A 22,959-nucleotide genomic window follows, 5' to 3' on the forward strand; every position below is an offset into this window, starting at 1 on the left:
GACCCGATGGAGGGAATGCAAATCGATTTTGGTCTTGTGGCCCGAGAATACTAGGGTAACCAGTTGATAGCCCTGGCTCGTACTGACCCGATGGTGGAAAAAGGGTTATTGTCCAATGACCACCTAATACACAGTTCAGCAGAGCCATGGTTATCTAAAGTGTTGAGCTGAATGTGTACAGTACGTGTGTTCATTTATACGTAGTATGTGTAAGCTTGTACAGGACATGTGAAATTCTTCTCTTTTTGTCTCTTTCGTCTTTCAGATAGAAAGTTTTATAGTGTCCTTTTCTTGTAGAGTTTCATGTTCAAATAGAGGCTAATCCATTACCCAGAAGGATATGTTTATTTATGGCCTCTGAGGACACTTTTCCACTGGACTTTTCTTGGAAGGAGTCATCTTAGTGGGGCTGGGTTTATTACAGGCCTCTATTTAATGCCCCAATTACTATAAAGGGGACAGCCATGATTTTCCTATGATAGAAGGTCTGACTGGGTCGCACCCACTCCATTTCATGAGAGTGCCGCTCTCCATCCTCTCCAGAGACCCTGCAGGTGCAGCTATTGTGCTGAAACTGACCTGCCACTTTGGTCAGTGCACCCTCTTCAGATAATACCTGCACAACAAGAATTAAATGCTTGAAAATAAAATGATTCATAGCAACAGAAATGTGTCAAATGACCTTTACAGTGCTCATTACACATTGTGCACATCATGCCGGAAGAATGTTCCTGTTGTTCAGACCTTTTGTCTCACTCTCTTCTTCTTGCCACTCTCGAATTCTCTGGGGAAATGGTAATTAATTGAAATCATTTTCATGCGTAAGGTTGCCCAAGTCCCTTCTCGCCCTGTGTCAATGGGTCGATAGGTATTTGGAGCATACAGTGCACACAAGTGATAAGAACTCCAGTCACACTGTGTTAAACGATTGCCAAAGCAGCAACTGAGAGAGAGAAAAAAAGAATCAGATTCAAGGGCAGAGGAGTTTGTGGAGTGGGAACGAGGGAAAGAGGAGGAGGGGAGACGAGCAGTCCTCTGTGGATGACATTCTGGCAGCAGTGGCTGATGGTCAGCACCCGCAAAATTGAAATATTTCAGGTGATTCAAGGCTGGCCACATTTCTCACTTCCTTTTCCTCTCTCCTCTCATTCAATTATCAAAAGGTTGTCTGTGTGAATCAAACATTGTCCTTGGGGGAGTTCATGCGTATGTCTCAGCACTGTCTTCAGTGTTCATAGTGGTTTTCTTAAAGACGAGGGCCACTCTCTTTATGCTGCCTGCCAAAGAGTGCTGTATCTTTAAGAGGCCTGTTACATGCTGTTGATTAGTTTTGCTGAGTGGGTATGCAGAGACCAATAAATGAAATATGACTAAATTAAGAATGTACTGTAGCAGAAAATTTGCTTGGAAAACAACCACTTCCCCATTAAAATGTGTATAGTAATGCCTTTTATGTCTGGAAATGTGGGATTAGATATCACTGTAAATTAACATGCCATCCGACCGTAGTTGAGAACTTTTCACTTTTAACAAGGACTTGTAAAAAAAATGTACTCTAATGTGTTCGCTAATTAATTTGATATTCAAATGAGCTTATGTATTATAATTGCAAATATCCCAAATAAGAGTACATTGGAAGAAAAAAAGCAGGAATAATGTCAACAAAGATTGATGAAGCTTCCTTTGAAAATGCCATCTGTTTCAAATATTTACTTGAGGTGGAGTTTTTGTCTGCATTTCTCCTCTAAAGAAATGTGTCTGTGGCTGTGTGCTAGCACCTACCCCACCTTACTGGCTCTGGTTCACATTGAAGGGGATCAGGGACATCAGCATGTTAGATGAGCTCCCACAGATACCGTCCCCGCAACGTTGGTGTGACATTGTTGCCGCATTAGCTCATTACTACAATGTCATGGACAGCATGGTGAAGATGCTGAGCATTAGGAGGAACTCAACTGGGGGGCACGCAACTGCAGGTATCAGGTCTCTGCATATGAGCTGACTAATTAAGAAGAGCTCCATTAATGTTATTGAGATGCAAATTCCTAAGCCCTGGATGAAGAGATGCTGGGTCTGGCATGGGTGGGAGACCAGCGGGGGCCCACTTACGATCCCTCTTTCTCTATTCCTCTACCTCAAGTGACATTAGTGTCTCCTGCACACCTGCAAACACCTGGAGTCACACAGCAGGCCACATCTCCACATCCCTCCATGCCTCTTAACTCCAGGATCTAAAAGAGGCTACCAATTTTTAATTCCCCCTCTCTTACACCTACTCCCCCGTGCCCATCTGTCAATCTGCACTTCTGCAGAGGAGGAAAGCAAGAACATTGTTCCAAATGGCCACATTTCTAATTTCCTGTGACTCTAAAACTTGTCCGAAACAAACGCCCCTTTCTCAGGGACCATTTTTACCCTGCTTGTTGTGGGCACACTTTCATTTCGGAAGTAAAGTTTGCCAGATAAAGATCTAAAAAAAAATTAAAAAAAATGATGACAAACATAAGTGTGAATGTATAGGCAAGGAAGATTTTGCTCTTTTTTTATCTACTAAATTTCTGCTCTTTCACTTTCTCCTCGAGGCCTACAGATGCACTTCTGTAATTTACTGCAGGTCACATTCCACCAGCACAATTCAATTTGAAGATTTTTATCTCTGTCTCGCTCTCTCCCTCACTGATATAATTAATTAAAAGTCTGGCACAAGAAAATGAGGGCCATATGTTGAAATCCCATTCCTGCAACTGACAAGACATAAGCCATTCAGGAGGTTCTCTAAACAGACCTTATGCAAATGTATGCCACAGCATTAAGGGGGTTGAGATTTTCTAAAAGCAAATAAATCATTGTTATCTTCCGAGTCCTCTTTTGCCAACGACGGATCAGTTGGACCTGTGGTAGTTGAAAGTCCATCTTGTTGTAAGACACTCTCTCTCAGATCAGGTTGTGGATATGATTCATTGTGTTCGGGTAATAAACACTGTCATAAATTATAATTATTTAATGGCTCAATCCATCAAAAGTGACCATGGCCATGGCCATACAGGAACAACTCAACCCGGGGGGCTATTGTGATCAAACTCTTTTCTCTGTTCCAAACATGAAAGTGTTTGTGTTTTCTACAGCTCCATCCAGTGGTATCTCCCCGCTTAAAACTTAAGTCTGAGACTGAATGATCACTGAGCTTTGACCATTATACAAAACTAGCTCGCTAATTGGACACTTGCAATTCCAAAAGCACTGATATTTCATAAAACAGCACTGAAACATTTCAACATTTGTATCACTGCCTGTTTGTGTTCACTACAGAGAATTACAGTTCTTCTCTTGTTTTGGCTGGCAAAGCAAAAATAAACGATACCTGAGCATATTGTGACTTAAGTGTCATTTACTTGATATTATATCAGGAATGCAAACTCAGGTGGAAAGATGAAAAAGTCATAGCAGGTGTTCCAGATGTATTTTCAGTTGCTTTGTTTGTTGAATGTAAAGCTTTTTTTCCCTTTTTTTTTACGTTTTCTTTTGTGTGTGTGTGTGTGTGTGTGTGTGTGTGTGTGTGTGTGTGTGTGTGTGTGTGTGTGTGTGTGTGTATTTATCACTTTGTGGGGACCAAATGTCCCCATAAGGATAGTAAAACCCGAAAGTTTTGACCTTGTGGGGACATTTTATCGGTCCCCATGAGGACAACAGCTTATAAATCATACTAAATTGTTTTTTGAAAATGTAAAAATGCAGAAAGTTTTCTGTGAGGGTTAGGTTTAGGGGTAGGGTTAGGTTTAGGGGATAGAATATAAAGTTTGTACAGTATAAAAACCATTATGTCTATGGAAAGTCCCCATAAAACATGGAAACACGACTGTGTGTGTGTGTGTGTGTGTGTATGTGTGTGTGTGTGTGTTTAAGTACAAAGTAGCAGTTTCAAGTGATTTTAATAAGGAAAACATAGAACATTTTACCACATAATTTGGGCAAATTAGCTTCAGAAAAGGTGACTAGCTGAAAGGTGAATAGTTTGCATCCCTGTTATATACTATAACTTCCTGTTTATAGCACTGTTGTATAAAAGCAATATCAAACCACACCACGGCAATTGCATATCCAGCTAAAGTTGTCCTGATATCAAGTACAACAGCACCCTTGTTTATACAGTAAATGTATACATCAAAATAATAATTTACTTCAAATTTGTTATTCAGATAATATCTCACCCCTGACATTATATATTTATCTTAAGATTATGGATTTTTCTGTTCTACGTCAGAAATGTTTTTTTTTTTAAGAGTTTAACATTTATTTGTAAACGATAACATACACAGTTGATAGTTCCCCCTAAAATGAAAATTAACTTAACATTGACCCTCATGCTATCCCAGATGTGACTTTTTTTTTCTGCTGAACACAAACTGAACACAGCTCTGTAGGTCCTGACAATGCAAATGAATGGTGCCCAGAAATTTGAAGCTCCAAAAAGCACATAGAGGCAGTGTAAAAGTACTCCATAATACTCCAGTGGTTAACTCCATGTCTTCATAAGCAATATGATTGGTGTGGGTGATAAACAGATCAATAATTAAGTCCTTTTTTACTATAAATTCTCCTCCCTGTCCAGTAGTTGCCGTGAATTACCAAAAACAAAAGAAAAATGTGAAAGTCAGGATTTATAGTAAAAAAGGACTTATCTAACTTATATTTATCTGTTTATCACCCACAACTATCATATCGCTCCTGAAGACATGGATTTAACCACTGGAGTCTTATGGATAAACTTTAAAATTTTGGTACCCATTCACTTGATTTTTGAGGACCTACAGAGCTAAAATGTTCTTAAAAAACCTTTGTGTTCATAGAAAAAAAGAATGTCATACACATCTGGGATGGCATGAGGGTGCTTTTTCATTTTTGGGTGAACTAATGACAAAACTAGATTCTAAAACAGATAGTTCTGGACCTGGATGCTGATTCGGTCAATATTACGTTCCAGCCATGCTAAAAGCCACCATATATTACCAGCTATGATGTGTTCACAACAAGAAGAGATTTTTATTTTTACTTCATAATATTCAACAACTTTTATGTCAGGGATTATATTTACGTACTATGTTTTATAAAAGCAATAAGGCATGCAAGGCCATACTAATCTTCTTTTACTGGACAAATTAAAGATATAAATGAGAGCACAGGTATAAGAAAAAAATATCCTCTTGCATTTATAAGAGTTGAATGGACAGGTCCTCCTAAAATTCCCATGGCATGTACACAAACATACACTCACACTTCAGCATGCAAATAGGAGGATTATAATATAGTCTCTGTGTGTTCTGCTTGACAATTTGAATACTGTATCCATCTTGGGGCTTATTCTCTCTTCAGCAGAGACCAGTGCTTAAATGGTGCAGTATTCACAGTATCCCCTGCTGCACTCAACAAGATTAGAGACCCTGCACTTTGACTCCCAATCCTGCTCTCTTCATGGTGTCTAACCATTCAGCGCCCCACTGCTCACAGTCATAGCATACGGCTAACATTAAAGTCCCCACGACTTTTATTTATTTGTGGTGCAAGCTCCTGCACATCTAACTTGTGCAGGGAATTTATGGGTCTCAAAAACTGTAGTTGAGTCACAGAAAGTAAAGATTAAACTATTAAATGCAACATTAGTTATTGTTGAATAGTTTATTTGTAATAAAAAAAATTAATTAAAAAAAAGAACTATTCATGTACAATAGCTACCAGTCAAGATTTGTAAAAAGATGACCACTGTGATCAGTTAAAGTGGATTTATACTGTAGAGATGAAACAACATATTTAACAAAAATAAAAATAAAAAGAATAAACAGGTTCTATATAAACCTGAGGTGCATCAAGATAGCTGTTGGATGTACAGTTGTGACATTTGCTTTAATCGAAAGAGGCGAATACTGTGTTCTGTTTGGAGATTGCCTTGAATGACTGTTATTATGTGCAGTATTAACGGTTACAAAACACAGAAGTAAAGCTATTAAACCCTGTTCAAATCAATACATTCTTCATAGTCCTTCATAAAAATAAATGTGTACTTCTTTTATTCTCTAATTGCATGTCAATGCGCTAATAAAAATGCTCAAAGGTGACTTTTCATACAAGTCATAAACAGAAACATCTATATTATTATGTCATATAGGGCAATATCACAGTGATATGTTCCAGGTCCAAAAAACTAAAGCAGCATGTAGGGGTTTTTTGGGGGGCTAAAATGACTGTGAGCCTGAGGGCAGTGGAGAAAAACCCTGTATCTCATCCTCAAAAGAGAAGACCTGTGTCCAAATCATACAAAGGGCAACATAACTATTAAGAAGCACCCTAATAAAGCCAAGTGCACACTATTAAATTTTTGTGTAGGTGACAAAAAACAAACAAACAGATTGTAGCCAACTCACAGCACGTGCCCGCCACCATTGCTCGAAGTGTGCACACTTGTTGAGAGACATGCTGCAACAAATTGCAGACACTACAAAACATTTCTGGTTTGAAATTTGTCTGACCAATTGTCAGATGTACTGACTAATGAGAGAGCACCAATTAACAACAGCCAATGAAACTATGAGAGAGTGAAAGGGCATAAGAGAAGGACTATGCATTGGGAAGTGGAAAAAAGAAACTCATCAAACTGTTACCCACGTCTCTCTAAGCACTGTTTTATATATTTTTGGTTCTTTATTTGTATTATTTTTGATCTGTGCAAACATCCACAAACCCTTCCTTCAGGTTATTTGTTGACACATTGTGATACCATCACATCTGCGTCGCAATGTGCATGAATTTTTGTGATAACGAATTTCGGGATAATAACCACAGTCAGGGAGAATGCCCTTGTAATTGACGCACCTAATCTGTGATTAGTTGTGTTAAGTATGCACCAACATGACAGAACACAAGAAACTGTGAGTCTTTAAATGTGTGCAGGGCGACGAGCTTGTAGTCTTGTAGTTTGCAGTTGGCATAAGTAGACTAAAAATGCTCAAAATGTCATCTCACCTCTTTGCCAAATACACATGCACATTTTTACATGAGTGGATAAAATACAGTTTTACTTCTTTACTATTTCCAACAGGCCCACCACACCCCAGTGGACACCTGGAAAAGCATTCCTAACCTTTGGCACTTGATACGACCACTCAACCAGTCTCAACACTTAGGTCTAGCTGTGTTTTTTAACCAGGAAGCCAGAGGCTGGATTGGTGGAATGGTGGATGGAAGTGATGGAGGGCCGTGGGGACAAGCTTTCGCGCCTGCTTGAGTTGGATGCTGCAGTGACTGCTTCTGCTGGTGATGATGTTTTAAGGCAGGATCCTGAGATGGAAGAGGCCTTGCTGTAGCTCTTTGTGCTTGGCTGAGCATGGGGTTTGTTACCTGTGTGGGACTGTGGAGATAAGACACTCGCATTCATCTCACAAAAGCACAACACACCACATTGCTCGCCAGAGCTGCATGATGTATGACAGCTGTTGGAGAAGGGTTATTGTGGCGCCATCTATTGGTACTTTAACGAACAGGTAGATCATATTCAGACCATATGGCCAAGATTTAATTTATACAGCTTTTTAGAGTCAAATTGAGCACAAATATTTTTGAAAATCATACAGCAAAATTCTAAGTAAGAAGTCTGAAAGCTCAATGAAACTAGGAGTGAATGACTAACCTGTGCGGTGGATGTGTTGAGGGTGCTGCAGGCCTTTGCAATAGATCCACTCTTCTTTACACCATTAGAAGATGGGTGTGATAATTTCTTTTTCAGAGGCTATGGGAATACATATGAAAAACAAGATGGGTCAACTTGACTGGGGAAGAAACTGTCCAAAACTTTTTACCAAGCTTTTGTTTCAATAGAATACACTCACTGAGCACTATGGTTCTAATAAAGTGCCCGTTGTGGTCTTCTGCTGTTCTAGCCCATCTGCCTCATGATTCGATGTGTTATGCATTCTGAGATGCTATCCTGCTCATTACAATTGTACAGAGTGGTTATCTGAGTTACTGTAGCCTTTCTGTCAGCTCGAACCAGTCTGGCCATTCTCCGTTGACCTCTCTCACCAACAAGATTTTTCCATCCGCAGAACTGCCGCTCACTGATGTTTTTAGTTTTTTGGCACCATTCTGAGTAAACTCTAAAGACTGTTGTGCGTGAAAATCTTAGGAGATCAGCAGTTAAAGAAATACTCAAACCAGCCTGTCTGGCACCTACAAACATGCCACGGTCAAAATCACTGAGATCACATTTTCTCCTCATACTAATGGTTGATGTGAACATTAACTGAAGCTTCTGACCCATATCACATGATTGGCTGATTAGATAATCACATGAATAAGTAGGTGTAAAGGTGTTCCTAATAAAGTGCTCAGTAACTGTATGTGTCAGATCATCAATACAATCTGACAAATTGTTTATCATAAATTTAGCTTCTTTAGCTCAATCAGGCTAAAAAACAGGTTGGTCCAGCATTGCAACTGTGCAATCAAAATTAAGGATTGTGGTTAAAATAAGGTGATTGGATCTTGTATTTGAAAATTCAGACCTCCTCCTGAAATTGCTATGTTGAGGGTTGACCTCTGTCTGTGATATTCTTATGCAAACATGTTCGCTGCTACCAAAAGACCGGAAAACTATGAGTCTCTTAAAGGTTTTAAAGTAAAAGACAAAAACAAAACAATGATTTAAATAACTGATAAGAGTCAACAGAGATACTAACTATTTTGAATGCATAAGTATGCAGGAATATTTCAAGGTTAAGAGCTGTATGTGACTACCTATGAAGTATATTGCATAAAAAAATCTGTGTTAAACAATTCTTTCCGCATGACGTTAAAAGTAATGTTCTTGATGTGGAGGACTGTTGGTTCTTTACCTTCTTGTTGGGAGAGGAAGGTTTGCTGCAGTTGTTGTCTGTGTCTTCCTCCATATGAGGTGCTGGGGTTTCTAAAAGTTCTGGAGGTCCTCTGTCCTGAGAGGGAATGACAGAGAGGTTGTGCAGCCCCTCACTCAACTCCACACACTCTTTATCCTCTGGAGCGTTCCGGAACTGACGCATCATCTCCAAGACATTTGTTTGTGTGGCGGTGGTGGAGGTGTCCCCCTTTACAACAAAGATGCAATGGTTTCTTTCTTTCTTTCTTTCTGCTTCTTTGAAAAGTTACACATGTAGTCATACATCAAATTGAACACCACTTTTTTAACAGTGAGAGGGAATATTTGAGTGCTCTTACCGCAATCCAAGGGTTATCTAGCAACTCACTGGCTGTGATGCGGTGAGCTGGGTCAACTTTCAACAGAGATTGTAATACGTTTTTGGCTAAAAGGGAGAACACAAAAAAGTTACCACAATGACTGATCACTAGACATAAGGTAACTGTATGATATCAGAGACTGTTCTAACCTGCATCACTAATGGTGCACCACACAGGCCCAGAGAAAGTGAGCTCCCCTTTTTTAATCATCTCAGAAAGTCTCTCCTCAGAACTCGATTTGAAAGGAGGCTCTCCACACAGCCTACAAAAAAGTAACAGTGACACTACAAACCAAATTACAAACAACAGAACAACTTAAAAAAGAGGCCCCAAAAAATAATTGTACACTTAAGCCAAATCTAAAAATGTATGAATGTCTTTGCATATACAGTATAGCAAAATATCAAGCCACGTGGCATTTACTTTAAAGAAATAAAGCACAAAAACAATTTTTAAGCTAAACATAAAATATATATATATATTGTTCAAAAAGTATTTTGAAACTTTCTGATTGTTAAAAGTAAGTACTACACCTACACATGTACTTACTTTGCTGGGAACTTTGCTGAGTGAACTTGAGGAGAAACTCACTTCATATATCCAAATCGAATAATCAGCTTGACACCAATTGGTTAAAAGTCATTGGAAAAATGGTGAGAAGTTGGTTTAAATTAGTTCAGAGAAAAGCTCTAGCATCATTTGTTTGCAGATGCATTTGGTTTGATATTTTATATCTAATGCAATGACATTCATGTGTGTGACCCATGCAAAGAGTGAGGCAGTGGATTCACAACAGAATGGCTATTAGTGTCATGAGAAGAAAAAAGATAGGAGGGATCTTCTTACAGCATGTACATGATGACGCCGATGCTCCACACATCACACTGTTGGCTATACTGGTGACCATTAATCACCTCAGGTGCTGAAATGACAAGTCCACGTGTCAATAATGAAAGATGTTTGAAGCTTGTTTAATGTCTGACATCTGACAGCTTTCAGCCACTACTCCATCTCAAATGTTATCAGATTCACATCGCTTAAACTAGGTCATCTTTTCTCTACTTGTTTTAATCAGCCCTTCATTTGATTTATTAACAACCCCCTACCAGTAATTCATCAAATTACAAGCAAATGGAACATCCTTAAAATGTATATGATTGTGTGAGTCTGCGGTTTACCCATGTAGATGGGCGTCCCACAGGTGGCCTGCAGCATGTTCTCAATGCCCACACCACCTTTCTGCACGGAGAGTCCAAAATCTGTGACCTGAGGTAAGAGAGGGCAGGCAGGAGACAGGAGACACAAGCTGAGCCAGTCGAAAATCAAACAACACTTAACCTACACACATCCACACTTAAATGCTGTGTCCAAATATCCATAATTCCCTACTAAACTCAAAAAAAGAAACATTTATTTTTCAGCACACTGAATTTTAAAGATAGATTTTCAAAAATCCAAATAACTTTACCTATCTTTATTGTTTAAACAATGTTTTCCATGCTTGTTCAATGAACCATAAACAATTAATGAACATGCACCTGTGGAATGGTCATTAAGACACTAACAGCTTACAGACGGTAGGCCATTAAGGTCACAGTTATAAAAACTTAGGGCACTAAAGAGACCTTTCTACTGACTAAAAAAAAAACACCAAAAGAAAGATGCCCAGGGTCCCTGCTCATCTCAGCGAACGTCCCTTAGGCATGCTGCATGGAGGCATGAGGACTGCAGATGTGGCCAGGGCAATAAGTTGCAATGTCCATACTGTGAGACGACTGAGACAGCGATACAGGGAGGGACAGGTACAGGATGGCAACAACAACTGCCCGAGTTACAGCAGGAACGCACAATTCCTTCATCAGCACCTTCGCTTGGTCAAACAGGACTGGCAAAAAGTGCTCTTCACTGACGAGACATGGTTTTGTCTCACCAGGGGTGATGGTCGGACTCGCCTATATTGTCGAAGGAATGAGCGTTACAACGAGGCCTGTACTCTGGAGCAGGATTGATTTGAAGGTGAAGGGTCCGTCATGCTCTGGGGCAGTGTGTCACAGCATCATCGGACTAAGGTTGTTGTCATTAAAGGCAACCTCAATGCTATGTGTTACAGGGAAGCCATCCTCCTTCATGTGGTACCCTTCCTGCAGGCTCATCCTGACATGACCCTCCAGCATGACAATGCCACCAGCCATACTGCTCATTCTTTGTGTGATTTCCTGAAAGGCAGGAATGTCAGTGTTCTGCCATGGCCAGCGAAGAGCCCGGGTCTCAATCCCACTGAGCACGTCTGGGACCTGTTGGATCAGAGGGTGAGGGCTAGGGCCATTCCCCCCAAAAATGTCTGGAAATTTGCAAATGCCTTGGTGGAAGAGTGAGGTAACAATTGACAGCAAGAACTGGCAAATCTGGAGCAGTCCATGAGGAGGAGATGCACTGCAGTACTTAATGTAGCTAGTGGCCACACCAGATACTGACTGTTACTTTTGACCCCCCCCCTTTTCTTCAGGGACACATTATTCAATATCTGTTAATCACATTAGTCTGTGAAACTTGGTCACTTTATGTCTTAGTTGTTGAATCTTTTTATGCTTATACAAATATTTACACATGTTAAGTTTGCAGAAAATAAAAGCAGTTGAAAGTGAGAAGAGTTTTTTTTTTTTGCTGCGTTTATATATTTAGTCAAAAACAGTGTGTCTAGGAAGTAGTATGTCCGAATCCACAGTATTCATTAAGCAGTAAGCGAGAAATACCCGGATGACCTACTACTTTCAGAGATTTTGAAGAGCAGATCAACTGGAGACTTTACCGTCTCATAATATCTCAGGAGCTGAGGTGATGTTACGTTGAGTATACTGGATTTAAAAGAACGGCAGTGAACCCAGAGTCGGATAGCTCTTCTCAACTTTAAGTGCAATATATACCAAGATAATTGTTCCTTGTGCTTAAATGGTGCTTGTTTAACAAAATGTTAACATGTTACAGTGCTTCCTTGATCCAAATTTGTATGACTTAATTTTTTTCCATGGAACACATGAGAGTAAATTAAGACTGAATTTCCATTATTGAGTGAACTATCCCTTTAAAGTAGGCACTCTGATGTTTTGCTGTAGAGGCAGTCATGCATTGATACATTCATCCTTTGACGTCACAACATTTTTTAAGTAGCGAATGAGAATGAGTAGAATCTGCAGGTTCAATAAATGCTCTTTTTGGATGTGGGATGAAGTTTTGGGCTCTGAAATGTATAGTATGTTTTATATTACATTGAACTTATCTGTCAAAAGATCAAGAGAAATTTGATTCCCTCTAATATATTTACAGCCAACACACACTTCAATGGAGCTGGCAGTACCCACAGAATAACACAAAGACTTTCCTATGTGCTCTTGGGCCATATGAATAATATATATGAGGAGTGTATATAGTTTCATTGATGCGTCAGGGGCAGGCAAGATTAATATCCAGGAGAGATGACCACCTTCTGCCAGATAAAATCTTTTAATACAGTGCCAGGACAGCGCTGTCTTTGGGCCCTACACTGATTAATACCACTGCCCTGATTCAACCCTCCGCTCCGGGTAGTGGTTTCAGTTGGCTCCCGTCAACGCTCTTTTCTGCTGCACGCTGAGGCCCGGTTGGTAATTTGTCTCCGAAAAGTCACTTGTGATTCATTTTCTTTGAGAATGTGATATGAAAGGAGTCAGGCAGGAGGTCTGGTGTAATGAGACAGTATTTAAAAAGCAGTTAAAAGATTCGGGCAAAGAGGACGATGGGAGAGCTAAACAACAGAGGAGAAGTTCCAGAGGTCCTGCCGTGTTTGAATGACGCACCACATGCCTCCGTTGGCACTTTTACTGTCTCTCTCACCTTGATATTGACCATATCGTTATCGTTGCCTTGGTGACAACTCTTCACAAGAATGTTTTCCAGTTTGAGGTCACGGTGAACGATGTCTGAAAAAGAGAGTGAAAGAGATGGAGAGCATGGGAGATATGGGTTATTATCACTAAAAGAAATAAGAAGAGTGCATTGCATTGGAAAGGTAACGTTGTTAGAATATGCCAGGTTGATGAACAGGGTAACTTCTGTAGGGGTTAACCCTCTGGGGTCTGAGGGTGTTTTGGGCCCTGGAGAAGTTTTGACATGCCTTGACATTTGTGCTTTTTTCAGTTGCTTAACAACACATTAACGGCTAAAGTCTGATAACACTGTATTCAGCACAAACTGGGCTGCAATAATATGTGAGCAACATGTGAGTACATGTTTGGATTTTTGAGAAAATAACGTTTATGCATGGTTTTTGAAAAAGACTACTCACTTTTAAGTCATTGAAATAAGGCCATATAACACGTACTAAACATTTGTCCACAAGCCTTTTGAGAACTCATTATTCTAGCCTAGGGTTTTTGGTACAAAATGTGAAAACCATCCTGATCTCTCATTCATACAAAAGCAATATAGTAATTTAACTTTTGTAAGACACTTTTAGTGTTAGAAAGGTCATATGGGAGGAGGCATGAACTATAAATAATATTGATTATAATTTACACCTGAGGAGACAAAAGACCCCTCCCCTGGGCCTATCAATGAGGAATGTGACAGAAAGAGAATGAATGTGAGGAGACTAAATGATCAAAATCAAGTTTTACATTTTCTTTACATAATGACTTTTAGACCTACACTACCATTTAAAAGAAGTCTCTTCTGCTCACCAAGACTGCATTTATTTGATCCAAAATACAGTAAAAACAGTGATATTTTGAAATCTTTTTACAATTTAAAAGAACAGTTTTCACATCATCCCTCAGAAATCATTATAATATTCTGATTTTCTAATATGGGCATATTTAAAGTGCATTTTACTCATTTAACCTGAACACATATTTGCAAGCACCAGCTTTGTTGATGATAATGAGGCAGCATAAACATTAGTTAAAATATAATCTAAACATTCATATTATTTTTATATCATATTTCATATCATATTTATATCATACAGCATACAATTTAAATGCCTGCTTTAGCCGAAACAGCATTTAACTGTAACTAAAACTTGCTTATTAGGACATATTTCAAATTGCAATACTCTGAATCCTGGCTGGCAAGTCCCACTAGTAAAATATATATATATAAAATAGCCTGTGAACTAATGAAAACTAAATGACTAACTCGTCCGAAATTGTATCCTCGGCTGGATCAATTCCCTCTTCAAATACAAACATTCATCGGAGTCCCACTCTTCTTCTGAGGAAAATTGTAACTCCTGTTCACTATCCAGGAGTTTTCTCACTTGTGTATCGTACTGTCTTTCAAATGCGCAGAAACGGAATGAACTTTATTTTTAAGGCATGGTCAGGGGCTTTTACCATTTGATTTGATCTCCTCAGCACATTACTGTATGAATAGCGTGCTCTGGTGGTGGGTGTGATTACATTAGAGATAATTCGCTGAGCCAGGAGAAACTGTACATCGCTTTGTTTCATACAGATTACATTGCAGGAGAATATTTGTTTTAAATTTTAATTGTTTTATTTAAAAGTAGACATTTTAAGCTTTCTTTAGACATATGTGACCCGTCACGGAAACCAGTGACACAAGTCGGCAGCACAACTTGTGAGCAAAATGAGAAACAAGTGTTTTTTTCCAAAATTGGTGATTTCCGCTTTTTTGCAGAATCTGTTAGTTGAGATCATGAAGAAGCCTCTCCATGTTTGAGATAACAGTATTGGTATATTTAAAAGCGTACATTTTGAGGTTGAAATCGGCTTGTTTTTCGGAGATTCTAGCATGCAGTAGGGCGTATCATTGTCTGTGTGTATTTCCGTACTGAATAGCCGCGGCGCTTTTGCCCCCGCCCCAACAGCGTGGCTACTTATTATGCAGCTCTAGCCGGCTCTATCTGATATCAAAATTCAATGAAGATGGACGCCGCAAAGAATGTCGCGAGACGAGCTGAACCGTGGCCGTTACAACGAAAATGTTTTGAAGTACTTCTTCGACAAGCCGGATGCTTATGAACAAGCGTTCACTGATTCTGAAGACGATCTGAGCGACGATGAAAGTGGAATGTCACTTTATCAACCAACCACCTGAATTTAGTTTTACATTCTTGTATGAAAAGCACTCAGTGTACATAAGAGTTGCCTATACAGTTTTATCGGTAGATGCTAAGAGACATTTATTTATTACCTGTTTGCAAACTTTTTTTTTTCTTTGATGGCACATTTTCCTGACCTTTTGCTACCCCTGTGCTTTACAGGGGGAGCTTTACAGGGGTATGGCTTATCTAACTGAGATGTAAATGAGCCCTATTGTCACTCCCAGCAGCAGAGAGAGGTGAGAACTGCACAATCTTTTGAGGCCGTTTTCTACCCTTTTAGCTTTTTTGAGTGCCCACCTTCAAATGGCCACAACTTCTCCAAATATTGTCAGATTTCCATGTGTTACAAATCGTTGGAAAGCTTGGAGACTACACTTTCAGAATATGTGAATAACTCAAAATGCCCCAAAACCGACTTGTGTCCCTACTTTCCGTGATCGGTCACATATGTTTCATGTTTGTGTGATAAGTTTTTGCAGAGTTTCAGTTAATTTTTGTGACGTGTTTCAGATATATGCTCGCAAACCCAGAGACTGCATACAGCTCACCCTTTTTATTTTTTATATATAGCACAAGGTTTTGTTGTTATTGTGAGTGTATACAAATAAAAGTAGCCTACAAAGTCTCTAATGATGTCTTACACTTATCTGTATGCCCCAAAATGACAGAGAATTTTATGTTGTTTCTGCTGTAATGATGTAAAAATCCAGCAGGACGCACCGGCAAGTCCGTCAACCTTAGAGGGTTAACACTTAAATGCATACCTCGGGTCTTTGGAGACCCGGGACCTCATTCCACACCCTGTACCTCATCTATTTTTAGAGTTGTGCCCACACAGTATTTAGCATTCCTCAATCTCCCTCTTATAAATAGTGTAACACAAAAATATTTTTAATGGTTTAAGTAACAAAAGAGTAGAGGGTCATAAGGGGCACTGTTTTTTTATTATTATGTTTTAGATGCTGCACTCGATTCAGCGCTTTGGGAACGTCTTTAGGAGTGACCAGCTGTGAATATGCAGCAACACATCAATTAAATTGACTAGAAACTTTATAGCCTCTGTTGGTGACATCATCAGAATGTGCTAGTATCAGGGGCTATAAATAGATGTGCCACAGGTGCATCATCAGGTATATTTGTCTAAAGAGCATTCCAGGGACATCCTCAGTGTGGCAATGAAAGTTCCACTTTTTCTGGGAACAAGGGTTACAGTCAAGTAACCAGAGACATTCCCTGTCAAAAGCTACACTTAATGCTGCGCTTGATTCAGTGCTTTAGGAACAAGAATACCCACGCCACCGCACTGTGGGTGTCTGGACCCCTTACGGCTGTGTAGTGTGTGCTCACAAGAACGCGAAAGGTCTCAGACATGAGCTTGTGATGTTGATTCAAGTACGTGAGACCCCGGAGTAGCATGAACAACCAAATTATAAAATCGTATGAATGTGTGCGGAGAGGACAAACATGCTGCAGAGGGGCACCCCACGCCAAAGCTTTAGAAGAAGCGACCCCCCTGGTAGAATGAGCCCTCATGCCTACTGGCGAAGCTTGACTGCGTGCCTCATAGGCAAGGGCAATAGCATCCCTCGCCCAATGTGACACTGTCTGTTTTGTGGCAGCCACCCCCCCTGTTACGGCCCCCATGACAAACGAATAGTTGCCCTGACTTACGCCACCGTCAAGTACGGTGGATGTAGGCCTGAAGAGCACAGACTGGACAAAGTCTGTGAATTTTTTCTTTAATAGTAGTAATTCTTTTAAAGTAGTAATAGCCATAAGAAAAAACATCTTTAGAGTCAGACGCTTGTCAGACACTGACTCTAGAGGTTCAAAGGGGGTCTCAACCAGACCCTCAAGGACTATAGCTAAGTCCCATGAAGGGATCCTGGTTCTAACGGGAGGCCTCAGTTGCCGGTGGGGATGGAGAGGTTTTGTGGAGGTATCGTCCCGAGTGGTGCTGCCCCCACAAGGCTGGGCGCAAGACCGTCAGGACTTCTTCTTTTTGGAAATAATGGTCCTGAGGTCTTGCTTTGGAGGCTGCTGAGGGCAATGAAGTGATCCCCAATCTTTACGAGGGGGAGCGCGACTCGCCACACTTGAGCCTCCCTTCTAGAAGGACCGGGGCAAGGCTGGGTGGCCGAAAGCCCCTCCCCCTGAGTGCGGCAAGGAAGGAATTGCTTCGTGTTTTTTCACCTCCCGAAACCTGGTGATGACTGTATTCACCGAATCGCCAAACAGGTCGGAAGGTGAGACCGGGGCATCAAGTAGGAATACTCTGTCCTTATCCTTGATGCCCATGAGGTTTAGCCATAGATGCCTCTCCGTGATGACCAAAGCAGCCATTGAACGGCCGATAGCGTATCGACTCCAAATTAGCTGGACAACCTGAGGGTGGAGTCTCCACTCTCCCTTGCGTGTGACCTGACGTGACAGTGCGTCCACTGTGGTGTTGAGGTCGCACGGGATGTGAGTGGCTCGCAGCGATTTGAGGTGCTGCTGACTCCAGAAGAGGAGATGTGACATGCGATGGGAATGTAACCCACCATGGCAGTTTATGTAAGCGACCGTCACCGTGTTGTCTGTTCGAACCAACACGTGCTTGCCCTGGATCAAAGGCCGGAACCTCCGCAGATCGAGCAGTATTGACAGCAACTCAAGGCAGTTGATGTGCCAACGTAGCCACGGGCCCGTCAAGAGGCCAGTAGCCACGTGCCCGTTGCATGTGTCGCCCCAGCCTGGGGCCTTACAGTTGACGGTTGTAACATTGACGCGCCTGGAGACCTGCTCTAGGGGAACCCCTGCCAGTGGAAATGTGAGGTCGTTCCAAGGGCTGAAGAGACGGCGACAGATGGCCACGTGATGTGTGCCATGGTGCCAAGCCCATCTCGGGACTCGAGTCCAGAGCCAGTGCTGAAGCGGTCTCATATGCATCAACCTGAGCGGTGTGGCCACTGCTGAGGACACCATATGCCCCAGGAGCCTCTGAAATAGTTTCAGTGGATCAGCGGTCCTCTGTCTGAACACCTTCTGACTGGCCAGCACTTCCTGGGCGTGCTCGTTCGTGAGGGGCTTCATCATCAAGACTAAGACGTGGAAGTACGTGTCCTTCAGGTCTACCACCGCAAACCAATCTTGATGCCGGACACTCGTTAGAATGTGTCTTAATGTCAACATCTTGAACGGGAGTCTGTGTAAGGCCCGGTTCAGAACTCACAGGTTCAAGATTGGCCACAACCCACTGGTACAATGAAGTAGGGGCTGTAGAACCTCTTCTTCATTTCGGCTGGAGGGACAGGCTCTATCGCGTGCTTCCGTAGAAGGGTGACGATTTCCACGCGCAAGGTGGAAGAGTTCTCGGCCTTCTCCGTGGTGAAGTGGAAGCCAGCAAACCTGGACGGCGAATTGAATCGAGCCGAGTTGGATGTTCTGGGTTAGCCATTGCGACGTGTTGTAAAGCGTGAGCTTTAGTGCTTCATCCCCATAGTCCGTCGAAGCTGTCCGGGTTTGAATACCATATCACGGCTTAACGCGCCGGGGCGGGGGAGCTGCCGCCGGGGTGTTGAACCTGCCAGAGAGGGAGAAAGGCCAGTAGTCGGGATGATGGCCGAATACACCGGTTATGTGACCCAGGGAATGAGGGAACTGCTCTTTTGTAAAAAATTTAAGTACTTAAGAAATAAAAGGAAAAGGGAAAAAAGGGGCGCTTAGAGGTCTTTTTCCTAGCGGCCGGCGGTGAGATGGGTGGCGTCTGCTTCCTGCAGGGGAGCTCGACGTGCGGGTGGGGCTGCAGGTGGACGCCCTTGGCGACAAGTAGCCGAGTAGCGCCTGGCCGCCCCGCCATGCTCGCGGCGGCCCGGGAAAGCATGTCCATCATCTCTGCGTCCATCTGTGACTGGGCGACCACACACGAGGGGGAAGCCCAGTGGAGGTTTCCACGTCAGACTTTCTTTTCACAATGTTGCCATGGTCATTGCCTCGCATTGAAGACATGACGCATCCATGAAAGAAGTCTCTGCGTGGGCAGTGACCAGGCATGAAAGACAGCGATCGTGGCCATCAGAAGGTGAGAGGTATTGACCGTAACCAGGAATAACACACAACCGGAAGGTCATCTTTTAAAAAGACGCATCTTAAAAAAGACGTTCCGATGTGTGCCGCTTTTTTAGAATATATTCTCTTTTGTGAGGGAAAACTGCTCTTTTATCCAGGATACTTTAAATACAGGTTACGTTTTTACTATGGTGTGTCGCCACTTAATTTCCGATGTAAAATCTGGTCCTGAATCAAAACCAGTTGAGAACCATTGAGTTAAAGGTACAGAGAGGAGCTGTCTGGCTTCGCTGTCGCGCACCTATAGTATATGTTAATAATCACATGACATTACTTTTAAAGCTCACACAGCTGATGTTATTTTTCATTTAGATATTAATTTAACATGCTATGCTTGTAAACTAACATGTTTTAGTTATATTACATGTTATAGTTGCATGCTATTTTTTGTTTGTAATTTGGTTATTCTATTTATTTGATTTATTTTCAAAAGGGAGAATTTTTTATTTAACATACTTCCATAAAAAAAAAAAATGGTTTCAAGTTTCAAATATATTAAAGCGTTTGTTCACTCCTTTAAGGGTAATTGTAACTGATAATAATAATTGTGTAATACCGTATACTGTGATATCGTGAAACCATGATATTTTCTGAGACGTACTGTGAAAATCTCACATCTCTGCAACCATAAATATAACACAAAGAAAAATTTTATAAATGTACACATTTTTTTTTTTTTACGTTTGCTATATTTATGCTGCTAAATAAGGCAGAAACGCATAGCTACAGTCTGTTCAAAAGGTCCTTTAATTTCTTTGCACTTACCAAGTGACTTGTAAAATGTATATGAACCAGGCACACAGGGCCAACATTTTTTCACTGCTTCCAATCTATTTATCACTCATGATTCTTCATTATTATTTTACACATTTACTGCATGTACTTAAATATGATAGTGAAAATCATGAAATTATAACCAGTGTGCGGCCAATACACTGCAATCTCATAAAACACTCTCTAGTCCTGTATACACATTGCAAGTGGCATCATTAGCTCCTCTAGATGTGAGACACACAACCACTCAGGGACTGTTGAAAAATACACCTATTAATCAGTATTCCTCCCCTGCTCGTTGTTAATGACTCATTAGCCCCATGTAATGGTGTCTCATTGCCAAGCAACGTCCTAAATTACCTCTAACTGCAGATTTCACAAGAAGGCGAGAGAAAGAGAAAAAACGCAAATCATCTTTAAATAAACCCCTCAGACTCAATTAAAATGGGGTGATATTTTCTCTGACAGTTGTTCATTATTATCCCATTATTAAAATAAGGCCAATCCTCCATGATGACAGAGGAACTTAATGTGGATGCAATCATCAGAGTGATGATTGCATATCGGTGGAAACAAAGCAATCCAGGCCGCTACATATGACTTAACTAAGATTACACATTTCTCTCAAGGTAATGCTACTGAAATAATTCCATAATAATAACCAAATGATTTGTCTGCTGGTAAAGGAACCATCAACAATTTTAATGTTCTCTATAATTTGTCAGGAACATTTCCCAAACAGCTAATCTCTTTTACAGTTTTTTTTAACAGCTTTAAGTCAAGGGTTAAAATGAACTCATGAGAAATATACACGGATGAATATCAGGGGGAGTGTGGTGGCTTTTATGAGCTTCACCTTTTTTGTGCAGATAAACAATAGCTTCAGATAAGCTTCTGATGATATGTCTGGTCTCCTCCTCAGTGAAACGCTTGTTCTTCTGCAGGAGATCATTCAGATCACCTCCCTCACAAAGTTCAGTCACAAGGTACATCCTCTGAGGAATAACACAAATACTCATAAACATGTACACAATGAAAATTATTAAAGGAAGTGATAGACTATCAACTACCATTGGGTTGAATAGATGGACCAGGATATCCATTACAAATTTTCCCTTTTGAAAGAAAGAAAGTCATAAAGGTTTGGAACAAAATCATTTTCATTTTTGGGTGAACCTCTCTTTTAATTTCTCACATCAAATCACCTACACCCTGGCTACTGTTGTAAAACAATGCAGCAGCATACACTTTAGAAAACAAAGTACTACACAACTGACATGATTCAGTTCACACCACACCAATACCTGAATGAACTTGAGGAGAGTACAAAAGAATAGAAACATTGCTGATTGTTTACACTTTTCTGAGATACCTACCAATAATGTTTCATGTTTTTATTCTCACCTTCGGTGTCTCAAAGACTTCCTCCAGGTGTATAATATGTTCATGTTTCACTTGTTTCAATATGCTCACTTCTCTTTCCAGACGTTTTACACCAGAAGTGCCTGCCTGCATGGATACAAAGCACTGAATAAGGGAAATAAACCAATCCTTGGCAACCACGACAATGGCTCTCCATCCATCACCTCAGTCAACAGGTGAAACAAGATGACCAAACACTTACCTTCTCTTTGTTCACTTTCTTAATTGCCCACTTCCTCTGCGTCTCAATGTGAGTGGCTTCACAGACGACCCCAAAGTTGCCTTGACCTAATATCCTCCCAAAGGAATAGATTTTCTGGGGATCCACAAAAAGCGGGTAACATTAGGTGAAGTATTACACCCCTCCTTCTCATACAGTGACAGTAAACAATGCTCCAGCTCTGACTAATGGGGACAGAATGAGGGTGGGTTTGTTTTTCAGCTCCTCCATACTCCATTAAGTTGAGACCTGAATCCTTAAAGTGGAACTTAATTTTCAAGTTTGCCAGTCTCTGGAGTTTGGGAGAATATAGTATTTCTAATCAAGTTACAAATGATTAAGTTGCTGCCACAGTTCATTCAATCTCAGGTCTAATTAACTTGATCATTATCACTGCGCATGCAAGGCTGAGCACTTCCTGCTGTGGATTTGGCAAAGACACCAGTCAGAAACCTCCAGAGAGTGCAAAGGCAATCAACAGCATAAAAAGGTGTAATTTCCATCCAGGCCTGATGAGGGTGCTACCAAATCGGAGGGAAGTCAGAAATTGGAGAGCAGAGCCATTATTCATGACTCTAGTGTAAACGAGTAGTTGCCTCTTATAACTGATCTGAAATCATTTTAGCAGTCTTTCATATAATATGATGATTAAGGTTGAGAGCAATGTTCCCCACGCTAAGCTGCATGCTTGCATGGCTGCGCACTTCAGATGTTTTTGCAGAAGAATGTGGGGGGGCAGCTATTCTTTAATCAGAGCTAAATTAACGGACAATGTTTCAACTGGAGCCCATCCACATGTCCACTGGTTTACGGTATGAACTTGATGCTGTGAGAACTCTTGCACGAAACATGGAGTATATCGCAGAAAAGTTGAGAGATTTCAAGTTCATAGTTTCAACAAACAGTTTCCAAACATAACATACTGAAACCCACAGAGGCCATTTTTCCTTAATTTTCTTGAAATCACTATTTGTTTTAGATTTCTTCATAAAAAAATAAGTTATTGTGACAGAAGTTATTTTGTGTTTTTCTTTAGTTAGCTCAGGAAAAAAAATACAAAATAACAGTA

The 22,959-nt window shown here is 40.8% G+C and overlaps 1 protein-coding gene across 1 annotated transcript in view; it reads right to left on the bottom strand.

The window, feature by feature from the left end:
- Positions 1-4,335: 4,335 nt before the first annotated feature.
- The window catches only part of stk33 (serine/threonine kinase 33), a 29,126-nt gene continuing 10,502 nt past the window's right edge, over positions 4,336-22,959 (bottom strand). The window contains exons 5-15 of the mRNA XM_052145678.1: positions 21,873-21,986; positions 21,653-21,757; positions 21,105-21,243; positions 13,132-13,217; positions 10,440-10,527; positions 10,108-10,183; positions 9,411-9,523; positions 9,241-9,326; positions 8,883-9,110; positions 7,679-7,777; positions 4,336-7,399 (exon numbers count right to left, since the gene is read on the bottom strand). Of these exons, the coding sequence (XP_052001638.1) occupies positions 7,178-7,399; positions 7,679-7,777; positions 8,883-9,110; positions 9,241-9,326; positions 9,411-9,523; positions 10,108-10,183; positions 10,440-10,527; positions 13,132-13,217; positions 21,105-21,243; positions 21,653-21,757; positions 21,873-21,986 (1,356 nt within the window). The 3' untranslated portion in view covers positions 4,336-7,177. The remainder of the gene's footprint in view (positions 7,400-7,678; positions 7,778-8,882; positions 9,111-9,240; positions 9,327-9,410; positions 9,524-10,107; positions 10,184-10,439; positions 10,528-13,131; positions 13,218-21,104; positions 21,244-21,652; positions 21,758-21,872; positions 21,987-22,959) is intronic.

Source organism: Xyrauchen texanus, chromosome 2 (assembly GCF_025860055.1).
Source record: "Xyrauchen texanus isolate HMW12.3.18 chromosome 2, RBS_HiC_50CHRs, whole genome shotgun sequence".
Lineage (NCBI taxonomy): Eukaryota > Metazoa > Chordata > Actinopteri > Cypriniformes > Catostomidae > Xyrauchen > Xyrauchen texanus.